We start from the raw sequence: 27451 nt of genomic DNA, 5'->3' as shown, positions 1-27451 counted from the left end.
TCTTGCACTGTCTGGGTGAGCTTTGTCTGAGGAGGGGGTGCAGAATTACCGATCCCGAACCGATGAAACTGCCTGTAGAGATGGCAAGGATCCTGTCTGTCGAACGTGAGGACACTGCCATCTATTGTCACTGGGATGTTATCATCTCAGCAGCACTGATCTGGATTAACCTTTCATTGTCATCACATAAGAATGGTAAATTATACAAAACTTAAGCACCTGTCACATTTTTAGAATTAGAATTATATAGCACAGAAAGAGGCCATTCGTCCCATCGTGGCTGTGCTGGTTCTTTGAAGAATTATTCAACTAGTCCTGGTTACGTGTCACGCAGTTGGTCAAACCGGCTTATTTTTAGTTTAAAATTAACCTTCGCTTGCACCTCCTCCTCCTGTGGCTAATGAGTGAAAGTCTGGTGCAAAAGTCATGCACCTGGCATCTATTTCTCACCATCACCGCCCCTCCCCCAGCCAATCTGAGTTCACAATCTCAGTCAGGACCATAATGAAGTGCTAGAATAAACTTCAGAGACCCTTAGGCTAGTGACAGGGGTGAGGGGTAATATCATATGTAAAGCACAAGATTGACCACATTCTTCTAGAACCGAAATCCTCCCACTGAAACATCCATAGAATGTCTGTAAATATTTTGGTCTCCATACCAAAGATTTTGGCTTCTATACCAAAGATTATTATGGAAAATAAAAGCACATGGTGTAGTAGGTAATGTATTAGCATAGATAGAAGATTGGCTGGCTTACAGAAAGCAGGGAGTATGCATAAATGGGTCTTTTTCTAATTGGCAGGATACGGTGAGTGGAGCCCCACAGGGGTCTGACTGTACTGGGGCCTCAACTTTTTATGATTTACATCAATTACTTAGATGAGGGGCGTGATGGCATGGTAGGTAAATTTGCAGAGGACATGATCAGTAAGAAAGAATGTTGTGAAGAGGACATGAGGAGGTTACAGATGGATTTGGATAGGTTGAGTGAGTGGGCAAAGATCTGGCAAATGGAGTTTAATGTGGGAAAATGCAAAGTTGTTCACTTTGGCAAGAAGAACAAAAAACCAGAGTATTACTTACATGGAGAACGGCTGCATAATTCTGAGGTGCAGAGGGATCTAGGCATTCTAGTACATGAGCCACACAAAGTTAGTATCAGATACAGCAAGTAATTAAGAAAGTAATGGAATGCTATTCTTTATTATGAGAGGGATTGAACATAAAAGTAAGGATATTATGCTTCAGTTATACAGGGCATTGGCAAGACTGCATCTCAAATACTGTGTGCAGTTTTGGTCTCCTTATTTAAGGAAGGATGTAAATGCATTGGAGGCGGTTCAAAGGAGGTTTACTAGATTGATACCTGGAATGAATGGGTTGTCTTATGAGGAAAGGTTGGACAGACTGGGCTTGTTTCCACTGGAGTTCAGAAGAGTGAGGGGCGATGTGATTGAAGTATACAAGCTCCTGAATGGCCTTGACAAGGTGGACGTCAAAAGGATGTTTCTTCTTGTGGGTGGATCCAGAACTAGGGGGCACTGTTTAAAATTAGGGGTCGCCCTTTTAGGACAGAGATGAGGAGATTTTTTCTGAGGCTTGTGTGACTTTGGAATTCTCTGCCTCAGAAGTGGTGGAAGCGGGGTCATTAAATATTTTTAAGGCAGAGGTAAATAGGTTCTTGTTAGGCAAGGGAATCAAAGGTTATTGGGGATAGATGGGAATGTGGAAATTGAACACAAGAAAATCAGCCATGATCTTATTGAATGGCAGAGCAGGCTCAAGGGGACAATTGGCCTACTCCTGTTCCTATTTCTTATGCCCTTATTTTCTTATACCTCTGCCTGGCAGATTATTCTAAGCAATGGATCACTATCAAGAAACAAAGGCCTTCCTAATATCCAGTAAGGAGCTAAACTCCAGCTTGTCTGGAGGATTGGTTCTCAGTTGCAACATTACCTCCAATCACCTCTCCCCGGATCCCCACTATAAGCTTGGAAATGCTGAATTTACCACTCAAGGCTGATCCCAGGTGTAAAGGCGCTGAACTGTCAGCATGGCTTAGAGAAAGGTCAAACTGTGAGACTTAGAGCCACATACCTCACCAAGGTAAATCAAATAAAGCGTTCCTTCACTGTCACTGGATCAAAATCCAGGAACTCCCTCCCTTACCGCACTGTGGGTGTACCTACACCACGTGGACTGCAGCAGTTCAGGTAGGCAGCTCACCACCACCTTCTCAAGGGCAATTAGGCCTAGCCAACGACCCCCACATCCTGTGTTTGAATTAAAAAAAAGTTACACAAGCGAGGTAAAAGTGCAAATTTTACTTCAAAGTAATTTGGAACCAAACTGCAAAAATTTAAATTAATGAGAAGTGAGTTTAAAATGTGAAGAAGGCATTTGTTACTGGAGAATTGAAGAATCTTGTAGCACAGAAAGAGGCTGTTCAGTACATTGTGCCTGTGCTAACTCTTGGAAGCGCTGTCTGATTAGTCCCACTCCCTTGTTCTTTCTCCATAAAACTGCAAATGTTTCCTTTTCACGTAGGTAACCAATTCCCTTTTGAAAGGGTATCAAAACAACTTTTCTTTTCATCTCCCTTTCTGGGTCCTTTCCCAATTATCTTAAACCTTTGCCTTCTGATAACCAACCCTCCAGCCAATGGAAACACTCTCCCCATTTACACTTTCAAAACCTTTCGTAATTATAAACGCCTCTATTAAATGTCCCCTCCCAAATGAGGCTGCGAGTGAGCTAAATCCGTGGTTCTTAAATGGAGGTCTGCGGACCTCCTGGAGATCTGTACGGGGGTCCATCAGTAAGTGAATGAATGGCTGATGCAAGGGCTTGGTGCAAGGCAGATCTGGATGAGCCGCCATTTGTGCATGGGGTGCCTGCCTCACTGAAGGGAGTGTGTGCTGAGAGTGGTACAAAAGTTGCCAGGTAGACTTAGGCCCACCACAGCCTTGGTAACTGCAAGTTCAGCCTTGTTCAAGTGGGGAGTTTTTTTTTAAGTATTTAAGTTGGTGCACTCTTCTCACTAATGTCTGTAGGTAAATGCCAATTTATTAAAACACTGTTTACACGCAACACTTCTATATTATGGGTATTATATAGTATGATGATTTAAATGGGGTGTGGGAGGGGTGGGGGGGGGGTCAGTGATTACAAATCTTTCTGAAAAGGGACACTTCAACAGCAAAAGGTTTAAGAACCACAGCTCTAAATTAAGCCTTTTGTAACTCTCTGCCTCCACTGCTGTCATTACTTTAGCATACAATGAATTTAATAGGCTTGCTATCCATTATTATTAGTGACGTAAACCAAAAACAGAAAACCGAGTGCCAATCTTCGTGCATTTGCACTCAGAATCTCCCTTCAGTCTAACATTACACCTCATGCCTGCGCTCTCTTTCTTACACCTCTTCTCCAGTCATTTGTACCTTGCATTTTTGTGGCTGTTTAGTTTTAGTTCGAGACCTTTCACATGATAAAATCTTGAAGGTCCAAGCAAATTATAACATCAGGATTTCCACTGTCTTCTTTAACATTCTCAAAGCAGTCAAGAGGCTTTTTTGTTGATCTGGAGCTTTCCTTTAAATCCATAGCTTGTTTCTTATTAAATCACAGAGATGCAAGTCATCTTGTAGCCTGGAGGCTCATGAACGTTTCCATACTTTGCAGTGCTGAAAGAGTGCTGCAGTGTCAGGTATGCTGTCTTTGCAACGAGACACTACACTGAATCTGCCCTCTGAGATTTTTTTATTCTTTGATGGGTTGTGGATGTTGTTGGCAAGGTCAGCATTTGTTGCCCATCCCTAATTGCCCTTAAACCAAGTGGCTTGCTAGGCCATTTCAGAGGCAGTTAAGAATCTATCACATTGCAGTGGGTCTGGAGTCACATGTAAGCCAGACCAGATAAGGAAGGCAGATTTCCTTCCCTAAAGGATATTTGTGAATCAGATGGGTCTCTACAACAATCAATGATAATTTCATGATCACCGTTACTGAAACTAGCTTTCAGTTCCAGATCTATTAATTAATTTAATTTAAATTCCACCATCTACCATGGTGGGATTTGAACCTGTGCCCCCAGAGCATTAGCCTCTGGATTACTAGTGACATTACCAATATACCACCATCTCCGGAGTAAAAGATGGAAGGTGGAATTAAAAGATCTCATGCACAATTTGAAGAAGGGCAGAGTGCTTTCTCAGTAATCTAGCCAATTTTTGTTCCTCAAACAATGCCATTAAGTAAATGATCTGGTCAACAATGAGATAAATGTTTGTGGGATCGCACTTAAGTTATATATTCGTTCATGGGATGTGGGGGTCGCTGGCTAGGTCAACATTTATTTCCCATCCCTAACTGCCCTTGAGAAGGTAGTGGTGAGCTGCCTTCTTGAACCGCTGCAGTCCATATGATGTAGGTACCCCCACAGGGCTGTTAGGGAGGGAGTTCCAGGATTTTGACCCAGTGACAGTGAAGGAACGGCAATATATTTCCAAGTCAGGATGGTGTGAGACTTGGAGGGGAACTTCCAGGTGGTGATGTTCCCATGCATCTGCTGCCCTTGTCCTTCTAGGTGGTAGAGGTCACGGTTTTGGAAGGTGCTGTTGAAGGAGCCTTCTGGAGTTGCTGCTGTGCATCTTGTAGATGGTACAGACTGTTGCCGCTATTCATCGGTGGTGGAGGAGGTGAATGTTGAAAGGGGTGGATGGGGTGTCAATCATGAAGGCTGCTTTTCCTGGATGGTGTCAAGCTTCTTGTGTTGCTGGAGCTGCATTCGTCCAGGTAAGTGGAGAGTATTCCATCACACTCCTGACCTGTGCCTTGTAGATAGTGGACAGGCTTTGGGGACTCAGGAAGTGAGTTACTCTTCACAGAATTCCTAGCCTATGACCTTCTCCTGTAGCCACAGAATTTATGTGGCTAGCCCAGTTCACTTTCTGGTCAATGATAACCCCAGGATGTTGATAGTGGGAGATTCAGCGATGGTAATACCATTGAGTGTCAAGGGATGATGGTTAGATTCTCTTGTTGGCGATGGTCATTGCCTGGCACTTGTGTGGCACAAATGTTACTTACCACTTATTATCCCAAGCCTGTCCAGGTCTTGCTGCATTTGGACATGGACTGCTTCAGTATCTGAAGAGTCACGAATGGTGCTGAACACTGTGCAATCATCCATGAACAGCCCCACTTCTGACCTTATGATGGAAGGAAGGTCATTGATGAAGCAGCTGAAGATGGTTGGGCCTAGGACACTGCCCTAAGGAACTCCTGCAGCCATGTCTCAGGACTGAGATGATTGACTTGCAACAATCACAGCCAATTCCTTTGTGCTAGATATGATTCCAACCAGCGGAGAGTTTTCCTCCGATTCCCATTGACTCCAGTTTTGCTAGGGTTCATTGATGGCACACTCGGTCAAATGCTGCCTTGATGTCAAAGGCAGTCACTCTTTGTGCTTATGTTGGCTGCTAAAGTCCTTTCATTAGAACAACAACTTACACTCCGATAGCACCTTTTAATGTAATAAAATGACCCAAGGTGCTTCACAGGACCATTGCAAAACAAAGTATGACTCCAATTACATAAGGCGATATTAGGTCAGATGACCAAAAGCTAGGTTAAATACATTTTAAGGAGTGTCTTAAAGGAGGGAAGCGAGGTAGAGAGTTTAGGGAGGGTGTTAGGGGAACAGGACTTGGTGTGAGTTAAGACACAGGCAGCAGAGTTTTAGATTACCTCAAGTTTGCGGAGGGTAGAAATTGGGAGACCAGCCGGGAGTGTGTTGGAATAGTCAAATCCAAAGGGAACAAAGACATGAATGAGGATTTCAGCAGCAGGCAAGCTGAGGTAGGGGTGGAATCGGGCGATGTTACAGTGACTGTACTTTTAAAAAGCATTTAATTAGCTATAAAGTGTTATGGGACTTCCTGGGTCAGTTAATGGCAATGTATTCTTTATTCATTATTCATACAAAGCTATAAATAAAGTAAACATGGTCTATTAGGTCTTATACAATGCATGCCAGAGAGGAGAGGAAGTTACTATTTCCTAATCCTTACAATTAATCTGTGCCACAGCTCTGCAAAAGCAATTTACTTGCACCTGGCAGCCGAACCCTGCTGATGCTGTGTCCTGCTCATCTGGAATGGGGTTCAAATTTCCTTTTATTAGTAAGTTGTTTTTGGTAGTTGTTACGATCTCATCTGCAAACCAAAAGAATCAAATTTACTGAACAACCCCCAAATGAAGAAATTACCAGACAAGATTTCAATTTTTGTAACTTTGACATGAATCGGAATCGACGCAAATTAAACATGAATTAACAGGCAAATTACAGTTGGTATAAACTATAAATTACACATGGAATAGCATATACAGCTAAGACCATCTCACAGAGGTAGCAGGCAGTCCACTCTGCCTGTATGGCCAACATTTTCAGCCACAAAGTTCTTCTGATCAAAATTCCAGTTCCTTTCCTCAAATACTTAGCTGATTCTCCACAGAAGTGAGCGGCCACCCATGCAGTCTTCCATACAATGGCACACTTTGTTCTTGAACCTTCTCAGCTTCTCTCTTCTCTTGGTGTCTCTGGTCTTGTGGCTGCCAGACAGCCTCCGTATTTTAACTTCCTGCCTGTTGGTACTGTTTCCAGGTCAAGGGGGGCTGCCAGGTCACATTGACCAGTATTGCTTATTATCCAATAAATATAATTGATCTCTTTACAAGTGATGCAAACAATTTGAATCCTTTTCAAACATTTTCAAAAATAATTATGGATTCCACAAACATTTCAAAGTAATTAGAGTTTCCTTACTGCTCCCGGGTCAAATGTTATTACATAGTATATTCTGAATGGATGACACAGTAACACAAGGGTGTCCCTGCCCCCACTCCCTTGAGTCTGTGCCGCCGAGTGCAGTCCGTTGCCACTCTATCGATATGTAGGAGCATCACCTATTATACAAACCAGGCTTACGGTGTATGTTGAATCGAATAGTTACAAGGAATGTTTTGTAATAGTCTGCTGGATTATTGGGGATTTCAATTTAATTGGATTCCAATTATAATCTCTACTTCCCAACAGCTCTTCATCCCCCTCCGTGCTAGGCATCTAAAACCAAAGTGCTCACAAGCTCTCTGACTGTTGTGATTATTCAAATTACCTGGTGAATCCTGGGCTCTATTGATCAATTATATTTAGTAATTCAGCTTCCTGTTCCTTTAGTGTGCCCTGGTGTAACAAATGAGCCTTCTATATACCCAAAGAATTTGAAGGTTTACTAATTTCACAGGCAGAGAAGATGAAACTAATGCTTTGCTTATTCACTCCCACTATACCCGCCTCGCACTCCACTCCACTCCACACCTTCCCTGCCCCACTTCACTGGTTTACGAAGCTAGGACTATATATTAGAATGTCTATCCCAGGTAAGCATTGTTCCCTGATTATCAGACACTGCATTATTTCACAATGACTGACCAAGTGAAAAAGTGCAATCTTGAATGTTTATCTCCTGGATGTTCTTCATTCTGAATGGACATCACAAATCAAAGACCAGTAATGGTCAGTATTGGTGGTTTTTAGTGCAGCAGAGAAATTTCCAAGTAGCTCACAACATGTGAATTCAAGGCTGTAATCTGTCACTTTGGGGTATAGTGTTTCTAAATCAATATTCTCATTTTGTAACAACAACATGTATTTATAAAGCACCTTTAATGCAATAAAGCATTATAAGGTGCTTCGCGGTTGTACAAAGTTTGACACAAAGTCACATAAGCAATAATAGAAGGGGGATGAAGTAGGGTTTATGAAACATCTTAAAGGGGGAGAGAGAAGTGGAGAGATTTAAGGAAGTAATTCCAGAGTTTGGTGCACAGACAGCTGAAAGCCTTTATCTAGCTTATTTTGTTCTTAGCCCTGCTGGAGGTCCCAGAAGGTCCAGAAGTTAGAATTCAGCCCTCTCACTACTGTGACTGGAGTTTGATTCCTGGCTAAGGAGTTTAGGTGTCAGCATTAGCTAAGTTGGTAGCACTCTTGTCCCTGACTCAGAAGGTTGTGGGTTCAACTCCCACTCAGTCTAAGTTGACACTTCAGTTTCAGGGAGTCTTTCAAGTAAAACATCAAATCAAGGTCCCACCTGCTCTATGTTTAGATCTAAAAGATCCCATTACACTATTTCAAAGAGGAGCAGAGGATTTGTCTGCAGTGTCTGGGCCAGCATTGCATTTAACCTACATCTAAAGCGGACGATCTGATGATTATCACATTGCTCTTTTCACAACTTAGCAGCTTGGTTGCCTACATTACAACAGTGATTACACTTCAAAAGATACTCCATTGGCTGGAAAGGGCTTTGTGACATCCTAAGGTTGTGAAAGGTGCCAGATAAACTCCACATTTTCACAAGTTTATGATAGTGCTGCCTGGATGAGGTAGCTGGATATCTGACTGCCACAGAAGTGGTAAAGATGCCTTGGCAATATTTGGTGCCTCTGATAGAGGTGGAGAGAAAGTGAGCAACACAACATGAACCCACAGCAGGACAGATTCAGATGGCCAATAATTCTGGACATGCCATTATCTCCACAGATCAAACCAGGAAATCCAGACGTATGCCATCGCGCTGATCAATGCTTTATTCCTGAAAGCACCGGAGGACCGTAGGCAGGTTAGTCTTCTGTCTGTCTCTCTCTCTCACTCTCTCTCTTTGTCTGTCTGGGTATCTCATTTTCTCCACTATAATCTCTTCAGATCCCTCTTGCAGCTTGCTTAATCCTGTACTGCATCAGCTTAAAGCATTCTGCATTAGCGTTGCTTTGTTTAATGTCATTAAGCAGTATTCTTACTAACACAGTCCACTGTGCTGCTTATTGCCGACTATAACCACCCTCCATTCATGTCTGCTCTCTGCTTCTTTTTGTCAATTTTCATCTCAATAACAGTAGCAACTTGCATTTATCTCACCCCCTTTAACGTGGCAAAATATTCCAAGGCACTTTGCAAGAGCTTAATAAGACAAATTAACATCAAGCCACACCAAGAGCCGTTAAGAAAGGTGACTAAAGCATGGCCAAAGATGTTTTAAAGAGCATTTTCAAAGGAGGAAAGAGCTAAAGTGAGTGAAGAGATTTAGGGAGCAAATGTCAGAGCTTCGTACCTAGGCATTTGAAGACATTTTCCTCCCCTCTATCTTTGGGGGAGTAAGTGGGAAATATCCAAAAGAGCAGAATTGGAGGAACGCCAAGATCTTGGAGGGTCAGCAGAGATTATAAACTGAAACTCCCTAGCTAAGTTTTGCGACTACATTTTCTGAAAGAGCTGAGCTCCTTTCCCTATCACTTTTCAAATTTTACTTTTTAAACTAATTATTCACTCTGCTTTAAAATTCACTTTGGACTCTGCTGCCACCACTGGCTCTGATAGGAGTGTTTCTGGTAGGATTTAAGAGCACCCTGTGTATATACAAAATAAAAGTCCCACCCCCTCCACTTTTACTTTCTTTTGATTACCTTAAAGTTTAAACCCTGTAGTTACTAATAGTTTTTTCTTCAGTTTGCCCTATCAAAATCCTTTTTTATTTTGAATGCCTCTACCAGATTCCCTCATAACTTCTCTACTCCAAACAAAACAGCACCATTTTTTTTTCCTTTGTAAGTAAAGTCTCATTCGTGGTGAATCTCTTCCTTACCTACCCCATAGCTTTGATATCCTTCCTAAATATTAGTTATGGAAAATATGAGGGAGAAGGTGGATTTGTACTTTCCCCTTACTATCTGCCACTAATCACAAGTGACAATTCCCCCATTTTGTTAGCTGTGTTCCATGAAGCTCTGAGTATATGACCTTATCCCCTCGGGATCTTTTTATTAGATTTTCATTCCCTGAAGCTATAATAGATGCTCATGATCCTTCCACCGTTCCTCGCACACACCATCCCCCCCCCCCCCCCGCGCCTCTATTATGCTCTTTCCTGTCTTGTCATACTAACCGCTTATCTCTTCTTGTTGCTACTCTAACTCATGCTCTGTGGATACGGCCGGTTGGCGTGACACTATTGCTATGGCGGTCTCTGCTGTCACGGACAGTCTGTCCTTCCCTCCTCAGAAGGGGAAGAATCTGGTCTCCATCTCCCTTTGACAGTAAGTAATGATTAACGCGTGTCATTTCAAAACCTTCATTGCCACAGCAGGCAGTAACAGAATTATCTTTCTTCCTCAAGCACTGTCTGCACACTGAAAATGTCTTAGCGGTGTTGTGGATAGTTGCTGCTGTATGTGGTCTTCTACTCCCACATCCTTTGTTAAGTCCCAACTGGTCTTGAGCCAGTTTGTTCTCATCCCGCTAAAAACACTATGCTTTCTACCTCTCACGCCATCTCCTTCTGCTTTGGGATTAAGACGGAGGTTATGACTCTCTGGCGTGTGGATAGCTTTTAACCACCACCACCATGGCTTTCTCATTTAATTCTATTTCCAAAATAGTCAGCCTGCATTTCCTTTCCCTTTCAGGGTTTTCATCCCTGGAACCCAGGGTGTCAGCCAAGATTGCTCCTGCCCAATGCACCTCTCATAAAATGTTAACAAAACAGTGCTGTCCTTATTAGGTGATAAATACAAAAGAATAGGTGGAAATGACAACAACTTGCTCTTATTTTAGAGCCTTTAACATAGGAAAATGTCCCACGGCACTCACAGAAGGAAGAACCAGTTCAAAATTTTCAAATCTCAGCAAAAACCAGTAATCCTGGCACCAGTAATACTGGAGTTCCATTTTAAGGTACTACAAGACCAGTTAGGACAGGTTTTACTTGTACCCTTCATTTTCCAGTTTTACTGGTTTTTCCTTTTAGGAATGAGCTACATAGAGATACCAGGCCAGGTGATCAAAAGCTTGGTCAAAGAAATAGGGTTTTTAAGAAGCATCCTAAATGAGGAGTGAGAGTTAGAGAAGTGGAGTGGTTTAGAGAGGGCATTCCCAAACTTAGGACCTAGGTAGCTGAAGGCATAGTTGCCAATGTTGGAGCAATTAAAATCAGAGATGCATAAAATGCCAGAATTGGAAGAGGTTACAGAGTTGGGGAGAGGTGAGGCCATGCCAGGATTTAAATATGAGAATTTTAAATGCATAGCAGCGCTGGTACAAGAGCATTGGGGTGATGAGTGAATGTGACTTGGTGCGAGTTAGTATATGGGCAGCATAATTTTGGAGATGTAAAACTGAATGGATGCTTTGAACCTGGTTGCAGACTAAGCCATGCTCTGTTCAGGACATGTGGCAGTAACCATTGATCAATTATATGCTCTCAAAATGTCATGGGGAACCCATAAAAGGGAACATAGAAGCAAAAGGACCCAAATGAGAATATGGTGTTTTTTTCATTTGAACACATAAGGTTAAAGGGTGATTTCATGAAGCTTTTCAAAATTGTCAGGGTTTTGATAGAATAGCTGTGAAGAATATTATGACATAGCTGATGGTAAGGGCTGAGTTGTTCAAATCCCAGAGGGAAACTTGAAACAACTGTCATAATCCATTTTTGCAATTGGTATTTTCGAGATGCAGGCTTTGAATTCAGTAGTAATAAGAGCACCGAGTCTCGAGGTTTTTTTATAAAACTAAATTAAACATTTATTAATACAAGAAAAATTATAAGCACATACATATGCCTACAAAATTACTACAATAATAACTACAAAAATCCCCTAATTAATCTGACTCTCAGTTACACCCCCGTTAAGGCAACAGTAAAACTCATGGAATTAAAAAGACCCCAGGCAAAGCACATTTGACCTCACAAATTCAAAATGAGGTCCCAGCAGGTTGGTTTCTTGCAGACACAGTTGGAGGCGATCAGGCTGGTTAAATCTTAAATGCCTCTCTTACACACACAAACTCCTTTCTGTTTATACCTAGCTTTTCCTTTTGAATGTAAATTTTCCATGGTATCCTAGGCTTTTAACATCACATCTTCTAACAATAACATTTTCATCCCACTAATTTTATTAGTACACCCAACATCTCCCAGACAGGTGCAAGATTGTACTCCCGTTCTTGAATGCTTTATTCAACAAATACAAATGTACACCCTTAACACCTATGTTTCTAAACTTCCCCATGTTTATCTAATTACCATTTCAAACCTACTTCTTTCTATACATCAAAGCGCCCAGACTAGCTGGCTTTAATCCAATTAAGACACACACACACATACACACCCATAGACACAGACACCACTAAACTCTATTATTAAAGAAAGTTTCCAGTAATATTATAGACATTAATCTCTTCATGACAAACTGTTTACACTGAATCATCTGGGAGACTAGCATTTCTTTATGCAGCGAGTTGCTGTGATCTGAAACATACCACCTGAAAGGGTGATGCAAACAGATTCAGTAGTAATTTTCAAATTAGAATTGCATAAATAGTCGAAAGGGGAAAATTTGCATGGCTATGGGGAAAGAGTGGGAGAGAGGAGCTATTTGGTTTTTAAAAAATATTTATTCTTTCACAGGGTGTGGGCGTCGCTGCCTGGCCCAGCATTTGTTGCCCACCCCTAATTGCCCTTGAGAAGATGGTGGTGAGCCACCGCCTTGAACTGCTGCACTTTCAAATAACTGCCACAGGCACGAGGGGCCAAATGGCTGCCTCCTGTGTTCTATGACTAGAGGCGCATGAACAGAATTGCAACATCTCACCGGGCTTTACTGTTTGTCAATTGGCATGTTAGCAGGACCAGACGCCCCCCCTCCACTGCCTGCTTAAAAACAGACCAATACTTGGAACTGTATGCCAACACCAACATTGGCCAAAATGCTTATATTTTTCACTCTGTTTAACATCGCATTTGTTATCACTGATGATAGCGACCAAACATAAAATGCCAGTCACTGAAACATGATGCACTGCCTGCCACTTGCCTCAAGTTCTTGACTTTCACCCTGGTGAGACCGTAGATACAGTGTAATTCAAAACAAAATAGTAAAATGGCAAATGCAAAAGAAAGCTCCCTCTAGTTGAAAGTCGCTTATCAGCGTTGCCAGCTTATTGAATGGCAGAGCCGGCTCAAGGAGCCGAATGGCCTACTTCCTGCTCCTGTTTAGACCATAAGACGTAGGAGCAGAAGTAGGCCTTTTGGCCCATTGAGTCTGCTCCGCCATTCAATGAGATCGTGGCTGATTTGATAATCCTCAACTCCACTTATGATTTTGTGAGAAGTTACAAGAAGCTGTTGGAGTGATGATAGAATCTCTAAGAGTTGGGAATTTGGTGCAGATGGGGAAGGAGTTGCTAGTTTTTGACTCCAAGATTTATTGTCGTTTGTGTTACAGGTAAATATTAATCTACAACTTAAGTTAGATCGAATTATCAAGTTGATAGAATATCTAAATTTTAATTAACTAGATAATTAAAATCAGATTGTATAGGGATAGCAGGATGGGTGGTGGTGCCACAACTGCCACATGTGGGAGTTTGTGACGAGCATTGATGACCTGCAGTAAGTGTCTACATCTCAAGGAACTTCAGTTCAGAGTTGTTGAGCTGGAATCCAAAGTGCAGACATTGTGGAGTTTTGGAGAGGGGGAGAGTTACCTGGACACTGACCCAAGAGTCAGTTGCACCCCCTTGGGCTGGGCAGTGGTGGTCGGATTCGTGGTCAGGGGCAGAAGGGTGTGACTGTAAGTCAGGCAGTAAGGGAACCCCAGGTGCTAAAGGAACCTCGGTCTTTTCCCTTGTCCAACAGGTACAAGGTCCTTGCTGCTTGTGTGAAGTCAAGCAAAGTCTGCAAGATGAATGAGCAAACTGACCACAGCACCATGGTACAGGAGGACATTCAACTGGGGAGAGTGAAAAGGAATGTTTCAGTGATAGGGGACAGTGCAGTCAGTGAGATGGATACTGCTGTCAGCAGCTATGCCCGAGAATTCCAAAAGTTGTCTTAAGGATATTACATCACGGCTCAAAGTATTTGGGGGTGGGAGAGGGAGAATACCCTTGTGACTAGCATAAGGAGAATGAAGAATAAGGTTCTGCTGAGGGTGTTTTAGGGGGTAGAATCCAAATTAATAAACAGAATCTCAGTGATAGCAATCTCTGGATTGCTACCTGACCCACGTGTAAATTGGCATAGTGTCAAACAGATCAGACAGCTGGATGTGTGCCTCAAATAGTGGGACATGGGTTTCGATTCACTGGCTTCTGGCATCAGTACTGGGGAAAGAGGGGACTGTTCTGCTGAAATAGGCTCCACTTAAACCAGACTGGGACTGGTGTCATGGCAAACATAAAAACTGAAGCTGAAGATAGGCTTTTTAAACTAAAAGAGCAGGGTAAGGTTTAGGTGAGAGGAAATTTATAAATATGAAGTGAAAAGTCAAGGCAGTAGACCAGTGTAGCGTTTGGATAAAGATAAGCAGTGTATGACAGGAAGAAGCAGAGATTTTAATGGTAATAGTGCATGGTGATTGTTGCTTTAAGACCAGCCTTACTGAGTAAGTGTCATGTGGTCAGAACAGCCAATCAGCACCGAGCGTGGGGAAGTTTATAAGGGGTGGAGTTTTCCTAATCTAGTGATTGTATTGTAGCCTTGCTGGAAGCTTGCAGCTAATTCAGCAGCTCTGTAAATAAAGTTCATTGTTCAACTAAAGGAGCCTCTTGCTAGTACACCTCTACATCTGACGATGAGGATAAATGATCCTGGCACTGCCTCGCGCCCTATAACTGTGAGTATCTCATTTTAAAGAAGGAAAAAAATATATACTCACCAGGATGCCTCTCTTTGGGAGGATTGACCCATTTGACGACTCGGATTTTATTTCCAGGCCAACGAAATAGGGGAGACGGCAAAGCGCAAAGCAACTCTCTTGAGCGTCTGTGGGAGTCAAACCTACAACCTTATTCAGTTCTCTCAGCCCCAAGTGCCCCCGACTCCAAATCGTTCAATGAGCTCGTGGATTTAGTGAAGGGCCATTTTCAGCCCATACTATCAGTCGTTATGCAAAGATTCAAATCTAATAGAAGGGTGAGGGCCCCAGGCGAATCGATTGCAACTTATATTGCTAAGTTGAAGCAATTGTCAGAGCATTGTAATTTCGGAGCGACCCTGAACGACATGCTATGGCATCTGTTAGTTTGTGGCATGTGCAATGACGCCATTCAGTCTCGATTGCCGGCAGAAGTTGATATAAATTTTAAACAAGCAGTGGAGATAGCACTGGCATGGAAAGTGCTGAAAAAGATTCGCAGGAGCTACAGAGCTTACAGAATAGCACCATTTACCAGTTAGGGTGGGAACCTACAGCCAGGCGTGGCGCCAAAACTGCAGAAGCAGCCGCAAAGCGGGAATCATTCCCAATCACCCAGAAAGCAAAACAATATACCGGAGGCAATCAGACAGCAATCCTGAAGCTGAAATGTTACCGATGTTGGGGTAACCTCACTCCTGAAACATGTAGATTTAAGGGGGCCGAGTGCTATTACTGTTGCAAAAGAGGACATTTGATAAAGCAGTGCAGAGCTAAGTCCAGACTACCAAGTAAGCAGCCAGCAAAGATGTTGGAAGTACGTAACATGAAAGAGCCTGAAATAACTGTTTCTGACATTCACTCTCTTAATCTTGAAGCAGTCAAGGCAAACCTTAATACTGTCACACTCCACGTGAACGGGAAGCCTCTAGTTATGGAGTTGGATCCAGGGGCATCAGCCATAGTGATGAGTGAGCGCACATTTCAGTACCTGAGAGAAGGCACCCAACACTTAAGCCTGTAGCGAAGACTTACACAGGAGAAGCCATAAAAGTAAAAGGCACCACCATGGTACGTGTGAGCTATGGGCAGCAGTCAGCCCAGCTGTAGGAACTGCTCCAGAGTCTATAAAATTTTGGAAGATGACCCAATGCATTCAATATTTCCGGGGCCACTTCCTTTAGTACTCTGGGATGTAGATTATCAAGCCCTGGGGATTTTTTCAGCCTTTAACCCCCATTAAGTAAAAAGTAATATGTAATAAACTTCAGTAGCGGCCCAAGTTGGATCCCGGTCTGTGAGACCGGACCCCTTTCATACCAAGCAGACATGGAATTGCTCATAAACATGTGGATCAGCTGAGGAGCTTCCACAGACAGTGTTGCCACCAAGGAATGTTATCGAACCCATAAACACCGAAGTACCTAATCGACCAGTTATGGACATAACTGATGTCCCTATTGAATCAAATAGTGATGAACTGCCTTTGCCAAACGGGGTACCCATTATCACAGTTCCTATTAATGTTGATCCTGTAGGAGAGCCTCAGGCTATAGAATTACGACACTCTCACCCGAACACAGAACCCCCTCGACGACTTGATTTGTAATTAGTGGACCTATGTATATAAGTGTATAATCTGAATTCATGACAAAGTGCCAGTGTGATTATTTCTAAGATTTTTGATATTGTCTTTATTCATATGTATAAAGTAATTTGTGTAAATAAGGAATGTAAAACAAGGAATTAAAGGGGGAGGGATGTGGTGATTGTTGCTTTAAGGCCAGCTTTACTGAGTAAGGGCCCCATAGTCAGAACAACCAGTCAGCACCGAGCACGGGGAAGTTTATAAGGGGCGGAGCTTTCCTAGCCTAGAGAGTGTATTGTAGCCTTGCTGAAGGCCTGCAGTTAATCCAGCAGCTCTGTAAATTAAGTTCATTGTTCAACTAAAGAAGCCTCTCGGTAGTACATCGCTACATAGTGCATCAGTGAATAAGGTCAAATCAGGGAAAAGTGGCAATGGCGGCTGCGGGGGTGCGGTGGGGTGGGTGTGAAAGAAAGAGAGGTATAAGCCTTAGGCAGTCCTCTGGCTGTGTGCACTATGCTACAAGGCTGTGCCTGGCATGCATGTCCTCATCCGAGTCCAGGGTGGGGGAGGGCCTGTCCCTCCTATGTCAGTCGTGCACAGCGTGGTGTGGAGGGCGTGGTCACTCCCTTGCACATTTCGGTCCTGGGGTTTGATGGCTTAGTACTGAGCCGCAGATGGCACAGTCATACTCGGGAGGCATCTGTAGCCTGTAAATGAGGAACTGGTAACTAAGAGGGGGGCACTCGATGGTCTCATGGGTGTGTCTCAGTAGGTCCACATGGGGCATGGAGGCATCAACAGAAAATAGTGCAGGGGCAGAACAGGGATATCTACCAGGATTATGATGGGCTCCAGGGTTAGAGGGGGATGCAAGAGAGTGATCGGAGGGAGGGAACTTGCACATGATTCTCTTCCAGGACGATAGGAGGGACTTGGACGGTCACATGGTGGGGGGTGTTAGGGAGTTGGAAGCTGGTCTCCTAATAGAAGCTGAGCAGCACTATTGAACAGCCAATGGAATGGCGCAGTTGAAAAATAACCTAGGAATAAAAGACCCCTCCCCTGGCGACTCAGGGCTTGTGGGAGGAGTTGACTTCTGTACTTTAGGGCCGATTGAAGAGGCACCCTGATCATTTCTGCTTCAGGACGTGGAGAGCAAGGCTCAGCTGAGACATGTTAGGAAGACTCAAATGCCAATTAACTCATGGGGCACGAGGCTTGGGGCCCAACGTTGATTGGGTCTGAATGACCATTTGTCCCTTTCATTGGAATGCACAGAGATCACAGGGATCCAACTGTAAAGTGGCAATGGCTGAAGTGCATATGCAAAAAGCTCCAAAGACCTCTCCACATCGCAGCTGAGGTTCATGCTTTACACACCTCAACAGTTACAGTCATTACATTAGAGTAAGGCTGGGCTCTAGTCTACTCCAAAGGAGGCAGCCTGACAGTGCCCTGACTGAGGCCCATAGCACCTGACTGTACTCATTCAGATCCAACCCCCTCTGAATGTGCTGTTATGCCTGGGGTGTGTAGGAGGACGGTGAGAGACAGCTTCCAGTGGCTGTGCGAAAGCTGCAATGGAGGATCTGGGGATGGAATGCCTGGAATGAGGGCAGCCCAAGGGCTTCACGATTACTCCCTTGCTTGGCAATGGAAGGTGATCATTGCAGGGTTATGGTCAGTCATGTCTCTGTTCAATTTTGCTGCAGAGATGAGGAGGAGTGCACAACGAAGGCAGGCTTTTTCATGGCTCTCGTGGAACTGAGGAGGAGAAGGGCCTGTCACCATTAGGCAGGGCAAAGGGAAGAGATGCACGCTGAGGAATATGGGCCAGCAGCACCCCATGAAGATCCAGAAGTTAAGGAGGAGATACCCATCCCATGGAGGCGTTTGGCGCGACCCAGGGTGCGTCGAAGATGCCTCTTATACTTGCAGATGAGCGAGTGAAAGTGCTGTAGCGCCTCCACTTGTTAAGGGATGTGGTAGCTCGCGTCTGCCACATTCTTTGGGGAGGATCAGGCACCAAAGGGACTTGGAGGCCATCCATTGTCAGTGGCTCTAAAGGTGACCGCTGCACTCAACTTTTTTGTGAGTGGCTCGTTCCAGGGCTCCACTGGGGACCTGTGCGGAATCGTCCGCTCATAGATGCACCCGAGAGGTCACTGACTCCCTATTCAGTAAGACACACAATTAGGTCCAGTTCTCCCTGGATGAAGTCAGCCAGGCTGCCAGAGCAGTGGGATTTGCAGGATCTCCAGCTTCCCACAGGTGCAAGGGGCTTTCAACTGCGCACATGTGGCTTTAAGAGCTCCCTGGCAGCAGCCGCAATGATTCATCAACAGAAAAAGCTTCCACTCACTCAATGTGCAGCTGATCTGTAACCACCAAAAGCAGATCATGCAGGCCTGTGCGAGATACTCTGGGAAGTCACACAACTCTTACATCTTGAGTCGCTTGCAGGTGCCACAGATCTTTGAAGGCCCTCAGCGTACCCAGGATTGGCTCATCAGTGACAAAAGCTACCCCCCAAAAGATGTGGCTAACAACACCCACTCGGCAGCCACAGGTGCTTCAGAGGAGAGGTACAATGCGGCTGGTTCCGCAACATGCTCCTTGATTGAGCAGATCATTGGCATGCTGAGAAGTGTTTTAGATGTCTGGACCGGTCAGGCAGCGCTTTCCAGTGCTCTTTCAGAGGGTGTCCTGCATCATCGTGCTTTGCTGTGCTCTAAACAACTTTGCATTCCAAAATGGGGATGAGTTGTTAGGTGCAGAGATGGAGGAGCTGTACATCTCCTCCGATGAGGAGGATGTTGAGAGGGATGAGCTTGTTTTTTTTTATTCATTCATGGGATGTGGGCACTGCTGGCCAGGCCAGCATTTATTGCCCATCCCTAATTGTCCTTGAGAAGGTAGTGGTGAGCAGCTGCCTTGAACCGCTGCAATCCATGTGGTGTAGGTATACCCACAGTGCAGTTAGGAGGGAGTTCCAGGGTTTTGACACAGCGATCATGAAGGATTGGTGATATATTTCCAAGTCCGGATGGTGAGTTGCTTGGGGAGGAACTTCCAGATAATGGTGTTCCCATGAATCTGCTGCACTTGTCCTTCAAGATGGTAGTGGCCGTGGGTTTGGAAGGTGCTGTCTGAGGCTTGGTGAGTTCCTGCAGTGCATCTTGTAAATGGTACACAATGCTACTATGCATTGGTGGAGAGAGGGATTATTTGTGGATAGGATGCCAATCAAGCAGGCTGCTTTCTCCTGGATGGTGTCAAGCTTCTTAAGTGTTGTGGAGTTGCACTTATCTATTCAAGTGGAGAATATTCCATTATACTCCTGACTTGTGCCTTGTGGACAGCCTTCGGGGACTCAGGAGGTGAGTTACTCACTGCAGGATTCCTAGCCCTCTGACCTGCTCTTGTAGCCACGGTATTTATATGGCTAATCCAGTTCAGTTTCTGGTCAATGGTAACCCCCACAATGTTGATAGTTGGGATTTCAGCGATGGTTATGCCAGTGAATGTCATGGGGTGATGGTTAGGTGCTCTCTCGTTGGGGATGGTCATTGCCTGCCACTTGTGTGGTGTGAATGATACTTGCCACTTGTCAGCCTAAGGCTGGATATTGTCCAGGTCTTGCTGCATTCGGACATGGACTGCTTCAGTATCGGAGGAGTCGCGAATGGTGCTGAACATTGTCTAATCATCAGCAAACATCCCACTTCTGATCTTGGGAAGGCCAATGAAGCAGCTGAAGGTGGTTGGGCCTAGGACACTACCCTGAGGAAGTCCTGCAGTGATGTCCTGGAACTGAGGTGATTGACCTCTAACAACCACAACCATCTTCCTTTGTGCCAGGTATGACTCCACACCAGCAGAGAATTTTCCTCCCAATTCCCATTGACTCCAGCATTGCTAGGGCTCCTTGATGCCACACTTGGTCAAATGCTGCCTTGATGTCAAGGGAGCGACTCTCACCTCACCTGTGGAGTTCAGCTCTTTTTTGTCCATGTTTGAACCATGAGGTCAGGAGCTGAGTGGCCCCAGCAGAACTCAAACTGAGTGTTGGTGAGCAGGTTATTGTTAAGTAAGTGTCGCTTGATAGCACTGTTGGTGACCCCTTCCATCACTTTACTCATGATGGAGAGTAGACTGATGGGATGGTAATTGGTCTGGTTGGATTTGTCCTTTTTGTGTACGGGACATACTTGGGCCCTTTTCCACATTGCCAGGTAAATGCCATTGTTGTAGCTGTACTGGAACAGCTTGGCTAGGGGCGTAACAAGTTCTGGAGCACAAGTCTTCAGTACTATTGCCGGAATGTTGTCAGGGCCCATAGCCTTTGCACTGCATTCAGCCATTTCTTGATGTCATGTGGAGTGAATTGAATTGGCTAAAGACTGACATCTGTGATGCTGGGGACCTCCAGAGAAAGCCAAGATGGGTCAGTCACTCAGCACTTCTGGCTGAGGATTGTTGCAAATGCTTCAGCCTTATCTTTTGCACTGATGTGCTGGATCCTCTGTCATTGAGGATGGGGATATTTGTAGATTGTTTAATTGTCCACCACCATTCATGACTGGATGCGGCAGGACTGCAGAGCTGAGATCTGATCCACTGGTTGTGGAATTTCTTAGCTCTGTTTATCACTCGCTATTTTTGCTGTTTGGCATGCAAGTAGTCCTGTGTTGTGGCTTCACCAGGTTGACACCTCATTTTTAGGTATGCCCGGTGCTACTCCAGGCATGCCTTCTCGCACTCTTCATTGAACCAGAGTTGATCCTCTGGCTTAGTGGCAATAGTAGAGTGGGGGATATGCCAGGCCATGAGGTTGCAGATTGTGGTTGAGCACAATTCTGCAACTGCTGATGGCCCACAGCGCTTCATGGATTCCCAGTCTTGTGTTGCTAGATCTGTTCAAAATCTATCTCATTTAGCACGGTGGTAGTGCCACACAACATGATGGAGGATATCCTCAGTGTGAAGGTGGGACTTTGTCTCCACAAAGACTGTGTGGTGGTCACTCCTACTGATACTGTCATGGACAGATGCATCTGCGGCAGGAAGGTTGGTGATGATGAGGTCAAGTATTGTTGTCCCTATTATTGGTTCCCTAGCAATATTCCTTTTAGGGCTCAGTCAGTAGTGGTGTTACCGAGCCACTCTTGGTGGTAGACATTGAAGTCACCCAGAGTGGATTCTGTGCCCTTGCCACCCTCAGTGCTTCCTCCAAGTGGTGTTTAACAGGAGGAGGGTGAGGGTGTTGAGGCCCCATAGGAAAAGGCCATAGCACAGGCCAGATGCGGCAGATATGCCTGTGAAATCCTTAGAGCCACAAGGTTGCAGGATGGTGAAGATGACTAGCTCATACAAGCCTCTTTCTCCTGTGCCCTCCATGCAGTCACAACATTAGCACCTCCTTTGTAATCCTTAGCACCTTCTTTGCAATCTTTAGCATCTCAGTGAAGGACATCAATCTCATTGAGTGGCCACAATCTTGCGTGACTATGGCCTCATCCTTGTAAAGCTAGGCAGCCTCTGGAGCATGTGGTTCTGTTAAGGGGTAAGGACTCCTCCAGCATGCACTGTGAAGAAATTTGACATGGTGCAGCCTTTTCAAGCCTTCTTATGGTGCTTCCCAGGTTCATGTCCATCATTGTGTTGGCAGCTGTGGCCCAGAAAATGTCAACACTGCATTTAGGCATTACTTAGTAAGTTGGTTGATAATAAAGAGCACATGTAGATCTACTGGAGTTTCGCTCTGATCCCATTTTAGGCCTCCTCATTTTCATTCCAATAGTTTCAGATAAACAGAAGGAAACCTGGCACATTGATGGCATCATGGCGATCAAATAACCTTGCTGATTGCCTATCGAAGATCTGGCTGGAAGATTATGTCAAGCCACGCTAGCCAGACCCTTGGGTCCAGATTGGCATTCCCTCATTTAATAGTCTGGCATCATGAACATAGACACACAACTCTGATCCCATACAGTCATTGCCGCCAGGCAGTCACTTCAGGAGTCACCAGTTGCTAGCTAGGTCCATAGCTTGTATCATGTAGGTGGAGATTGGGAACTACTATAGGGGTTATGCCTAACTGTACACACAGTCACGACATCATGCTACAGGCTGCCATGAATGCCTTAAGATCCTCAACTATTACTTGAAATGTAACCCACACTCGAGCCTGACAGACGTTACATGGAGGCCAGAGAAAGATGCACCGAGTTAGAATGACTCCAATGCTGGTCGCCATTAAAACCTATCAGATCCACATAGTAGCAGCGTCAGGGGAATAAACCAAATTGGAAAATTGATACTCATGAGGCCACATGATGTGATCCTCCGATACAAGTCTGAGGAATGCATTGCCCACCCACCATGGCGATAGAGCAAGAAGCTTTTCTCATGTTGCTGCTGTGGACAGAAAGGCGACTCACTGAGATTGTGCGAGACATCATATAACTGAGGCACACGATGGGAGATTAGTGAGGAGGAGGACACCTGTTACACTTGTATGACCTCAGAGCCTAGCATCAGATAGAAGAGCCATTCACTAGATGTGAATTTCAGATCAGCAAAATATATTTACAGATGTGCAAAGTATTTAGAGTGTGTGCACACCCATGCCACATTTGCACGCTCAATATTTCTTAATTTTTCTTATCCTACTGCTACATCTAGGTGCTTCCCCAACATCCACAGCAGAGGTGGAGGCAACCTGCTCACTGCTGTGCCCTGTTGTCCATGGTGACCCTGGAGGGCTGAGGCCTTTGGGGCCCTGGCCTGCTTTGGGTCTCCTGCTGTGGGGCAGGTGCACCCTCCTCGGCCTGAGCAGCAGTTGCTGGGGTCACGGGCAGAGGGACTTGGAGCAGCTGGACCGCCCAGGAGAGCTCTGGGTGGATTGCTCCGGGGTGTCCAGCTGATGCTCCTCCTCCCTGTGGGTGTCCGAGGAGACTCCTTGGGGAGAAGGGGCCCCGTCCACCTCTCTCATAGCCGCTGATGTCTCGCGCTCATAGCGGTGGTTGCGCAAGTCCGCGTGCATATGCAGCACAAACCGCTGGACCAAGGTCTCCATGGTGGTCGCCACCCTTCCAATGGTGACCTCTATGTGTTGGCATGTCGGCGCCACAACATCAGACAGAACATGGCTGGACTCTTCCATCTTCCATTCTAATCTACAGATGGCCTCTGATAATCCTCCCTGGTATACCGCTGCCTGTCTTTGGGGCTCCAGCATCTCTTTGGAGCCAATTCCAGAGGCTCATCATCAGACTCAGACTCAGCAGGAGCCTGGACTCCAGCCATCCTCAGAGTATCAGTGACCTTGGCTGTCACTGCCTCCGCTTGCTGTGGACCAGAATCTGTGCTGTGTTCACCAGGTGGTGATCCTGAGTCTGCTCTAAAACCAGGTCCCATCGAGGTGTGTGTCTGCACTGGTGGAGGGTGCAGATGAATGCAGTGATGGCTCTAGTGGGTCCTTATCTGAGGTACTCTGGGGCCTGGGGCTGATGGGTGGGCTTGGCTGGCAGTGTGTCTTTTGTTGGAGGCTGTAATAGAAAGAAAAGATAATTCATGATTGGCTGGATATTCACCTAGATTAAAGAGATTCACAGTTTCAGAGGGTGGGTGAAGACTAGTGGATGGAACCTCACTGGCTTGTTGGGAGATGCCGATCTCGCAAGAACGGCCCCTGTTTCCAGCTAGCCAGCTCTGCCGCCTGCCCCTCAAAGGGGCTGAGTGGCCTGAGCTCCGGGATCTTTCCCTGTTGTTGTGGCTGATCTTTTCCTGCATAAAGACAGATGAACAGACTGTGAGCAGGACAGATAACAAAGTATATGATAAGCAGGCCTCCCTGCTGTGTATGTTGAGTGGCCCCTATGTAAGGGCTGAGGACACGACTTGTGCAGGATGTGACAATAGATGAAGATGTCGAAGAGTGTGTGAGAGAATCAGTGATGATGTCCCTTGTGCTGGGAGTGGTGTGACGTGCCTGTGAACTGTAACTCTGCGAATGCCTGATGGCCTTGTGAGAGTGAGAGTTGAGATTAAGAAGGCTGACTTACCCTGGTGGAGCAGATGAGATCATTCATCCTTTTTCTGCACTGGATAGTGATCCTCTTCTGGGGAGTTCTGGCACTGACCGCACTGGCAAACTCCTCCCAAGCCTTAGTGGTGAGGTTGGCAGTGCTCTGACTCCTATCATGGGGGTACAGTATCTCCTGCTGAGTGCCACCAGTGCCTTGTCTCTGAATTTGGGTGCACATCATTTGTCTTTTCTCAGAGCCATTCTGGTGTTTGCCATGACAGGTCCTAAGCTGCAGAGCGTCAATGTATGCACGGCTGCTGTTTAAATATGGTGCCCGGAAATACGAACTGATGAGGTAATGGCGGGTGGATGAATCCCAGCCTCCCCCACCATGAGATACAATGTGCTTCTCGTTCATGCATACATAATGAGGTGAAAAGCGGACGACCTGGTGCAGAAACCCGCTACGCCGTCCAGAGGGATCCGTGCCACCTTTCCTGCCCGCCATCACACAGCCTGTGGAGCAGAAAATTCCACCCATCGTTTCAAGTTCAATATGACTGTTCTTCGGAACTGATAAATGGTTTTGATCTTATAGCCATGACAGAGACATGGTTGCATGCTGACCAAGGTTGGGAACTAAACATTCCAGGGTGGTACTTGTTGTGAAAAAATGGACAAAATCGAAAAGGTGCAGTAGAGGGGGATGGGTGGTGTTAGCCCTGATCACAAAAGATGGCACAAGAGCAGTGGCGAGGAAAGATCCTGACTCAGAAGAGCAGGCAGTAGAATCAGTATGTGTGGAGGTAAACGAAAACAAGGTGCAGGAAGCAATGGTAGGAATGGTTTATAGCCCTTCTAGCAGCAGCTGTACTGTTTGACAGAGCATTAATCAAGAAATAAGAGGAGCTTGTAACAATAGCAATCCAGTATTCATGGGGACTTTAATTTTCATAAAGATTGCACAGATCAAATCCGCAAAAGTAGTTTGGAGGACGAGTTCATGGAATGTATAAAAAAACCAACCAGTGAAGAGGCTATTTTAGATCTTACCTTGTGTAATGAGACAGTGTTAACTATCAGTCTGATAGTAAGGAATCGTTTGGGGAAGAGTGATCATAATATGTTGGAATTTCATGTTGAATTTGAGTGTGACATACAAAAGCCCAAAACTAGAGTGTTAAACTTAAATAAAGCTAATTACGTAGGTTTGAGGACTACGGTAGGGTTAGCTAAAGTAGATTGGGAAATCAGATTAAAAAGTATGAGATTGATTGATTAGCAATGGTAAACGTTTAAAGAAATGTTTTGTAATTCCCAAAAAATGTATATTCCATTGAGAAATAAAATCTCCATGGGAAAAATGATATACATGGCTATCTAAAGAGGTTAGGATAGTATTAGATTAAAAGAAGAGGCTAATAATATTGTTAAAGGGAGTAGTAAGCCTGAAGATTAGGATAATTTTAGAAAGCAGCAAACGATGAGGAAAAAACATTGACGAAGAGAAAGAAAATAGAATATGAGAGTAAACTAGCAAGAACTACAACAATAGATTGTAAGTGCTTGTACAAGCACGTAAAAAAGAATAGTGAAAGTAACTATGGGTTCCTTAGGGACAGGCACAGGAAAGATTATAATGAGGATTAAGGAAGTGGCAGAGATGTGAAACACATATTTGTGGCTGTCTTCACGGTAGCTGGCGTAAAAATGTAGCAGCAATAATGGGGAAACCAATGATCTAATGAGAGTGAGGAATGTAACTAACATATTAGTAAAGAAAAACTACTGGAGAAATTAAAGGGACTAAAAGCTGACAAATCCTCTGATGGCTTATATCCCAGGGTTCTAAAAGATGACTGCAGAGATAATGGATGCATTGCAACAAAAGCAAAAAGCTGCAGATGCTGGAAATCTGAATTAAAAACCGAAAATACTGGAAATACTCAGCAGGCCAGGCAACAGAGAGAAACAGAGTTAACATTTCGGGATGATGGGGACCCTACGTCAGAACTGAGGAAAGGTAGAGATGTGATTGGTTTTGAGCAAGTGAAGGAGGGAGAAACATCAAAAGGAAAGGTCTGTGAGGAGAAGGGCAGGAGAAATTAAATAACAATGTTTCATGTAATGGGTAAAGTAAAGAAACAAAAGATGTGTCCAGATGAGGTGTGAATGGCTGGATAGCAACTGTCCAAATGCAAAATGAACAAAGAAGCAAGAAAAACCGATCCAGCAAAAAAAAAAGAAAATGGAGGTAGAAATTATGATATAGAATTGGTGAACTCAATGTTGAGTCTAGAAGGCTGTAGAGTACCAAGTTGAAAGATGAGTTGCTGTTCCTTGAGCTTCAGTTAAGCTTCATTGGAACACTGCTACAGGCCAAGGACAGAAAGGTCGGAGTGGGGGCAAAGTGGAGAATTGAAACGGCTAGCAACAGAAAGCTCAGCATTATGCTTTTTGCTCATTTAGTTTTTCTTGTTTTTTTCCTTATTTGTTCACTTTGCATTCGCACATCTGCTAACAGCTATTCACATCTCATCTGGACATGTTTCTTTACCCATTACCATGAGCCCTTTGTCATTTAATATCTCCTGCCTTCCATCCTATCACAAACTTCCTCTTCTGATCTTCTTCTGCACCTCCCCCCTCCTTTTCACATGCTCAAAATCTATTACTTTTCTATCTTTCCTTAGCTCTCATCAGCCTGAAACATTGACTCTGTTTCTCTCTTCAGAGATGTTGGCTGACCTGCTGAGTATTTCCAGCATTTCTGTTTTTATATTAGCGGATGCATTTGTTGTGAATTTCCAAAATTCCCTAGATTGTAGAAAGACCCCAGCGGATTGGAAGGTACCAAATGTAACACCACGATTAAAAGTAGGAAAGCGGAAACTGCAGGCCAGTTAGCTTGATATCAGTCATTGGGGAAAATGCTGGAATTTATTATTAACTAAGTAGTAACCGGGCACCTAGATTGCCCTATGATTAGGCAGAGTTGACATGGTTTTATGAAAGGAAAATCGTGTTTGACAAATCTCTCAATTTTTTGAAGATGTAAG

At 44.6% G+C, this 27451-nt stretch overlaps 1 protein-coding gene across 5 annotated transcripts in view; it reads left to right on the top strand.

The window, feature by feature from the left end:
- Nucleotides 1-27451, top strand: part of LOC144688640 (engulfment and cell motility protein 2) — a 218015-nt gene that overhangs the window by 123577 nt on the left and 66987 nt on the right. For all 5 annotated transcript variants that reach the window (XM_078555443.1, XM_078555444.1, XM_078555445.1 and 2 more), the window contains one exon: nt 8615-8693. In XM_078555443.1, coding sequence (XP_078411569.1) covers nt 8615-8693 — 79 coding nt within the window. The remainder of the gene's footprint in view (nt 1-8614; nt 8694-27451) is intronic.

Source organism: Cetorhinus maximus, chromosome 13, assembly GCF_964194155.1.
Source record: "Cetorhinus maximus chromosome 13, sCetMax3.hap1.1, whole genome shotgun sequence".
Classification (NCBI taxonomy): Eukaryota; Metazoa; Chordata; class Chondrichthyes; order Lamniformes; family Cetorhinidae; genus Cetorhinus; species Cetorhinus maximus.
The sequence above is the reverse complement of the archived record's forward strand: the minus strand, read 5'-3'. Positions and strand labels throughout refer to the sequence as shown.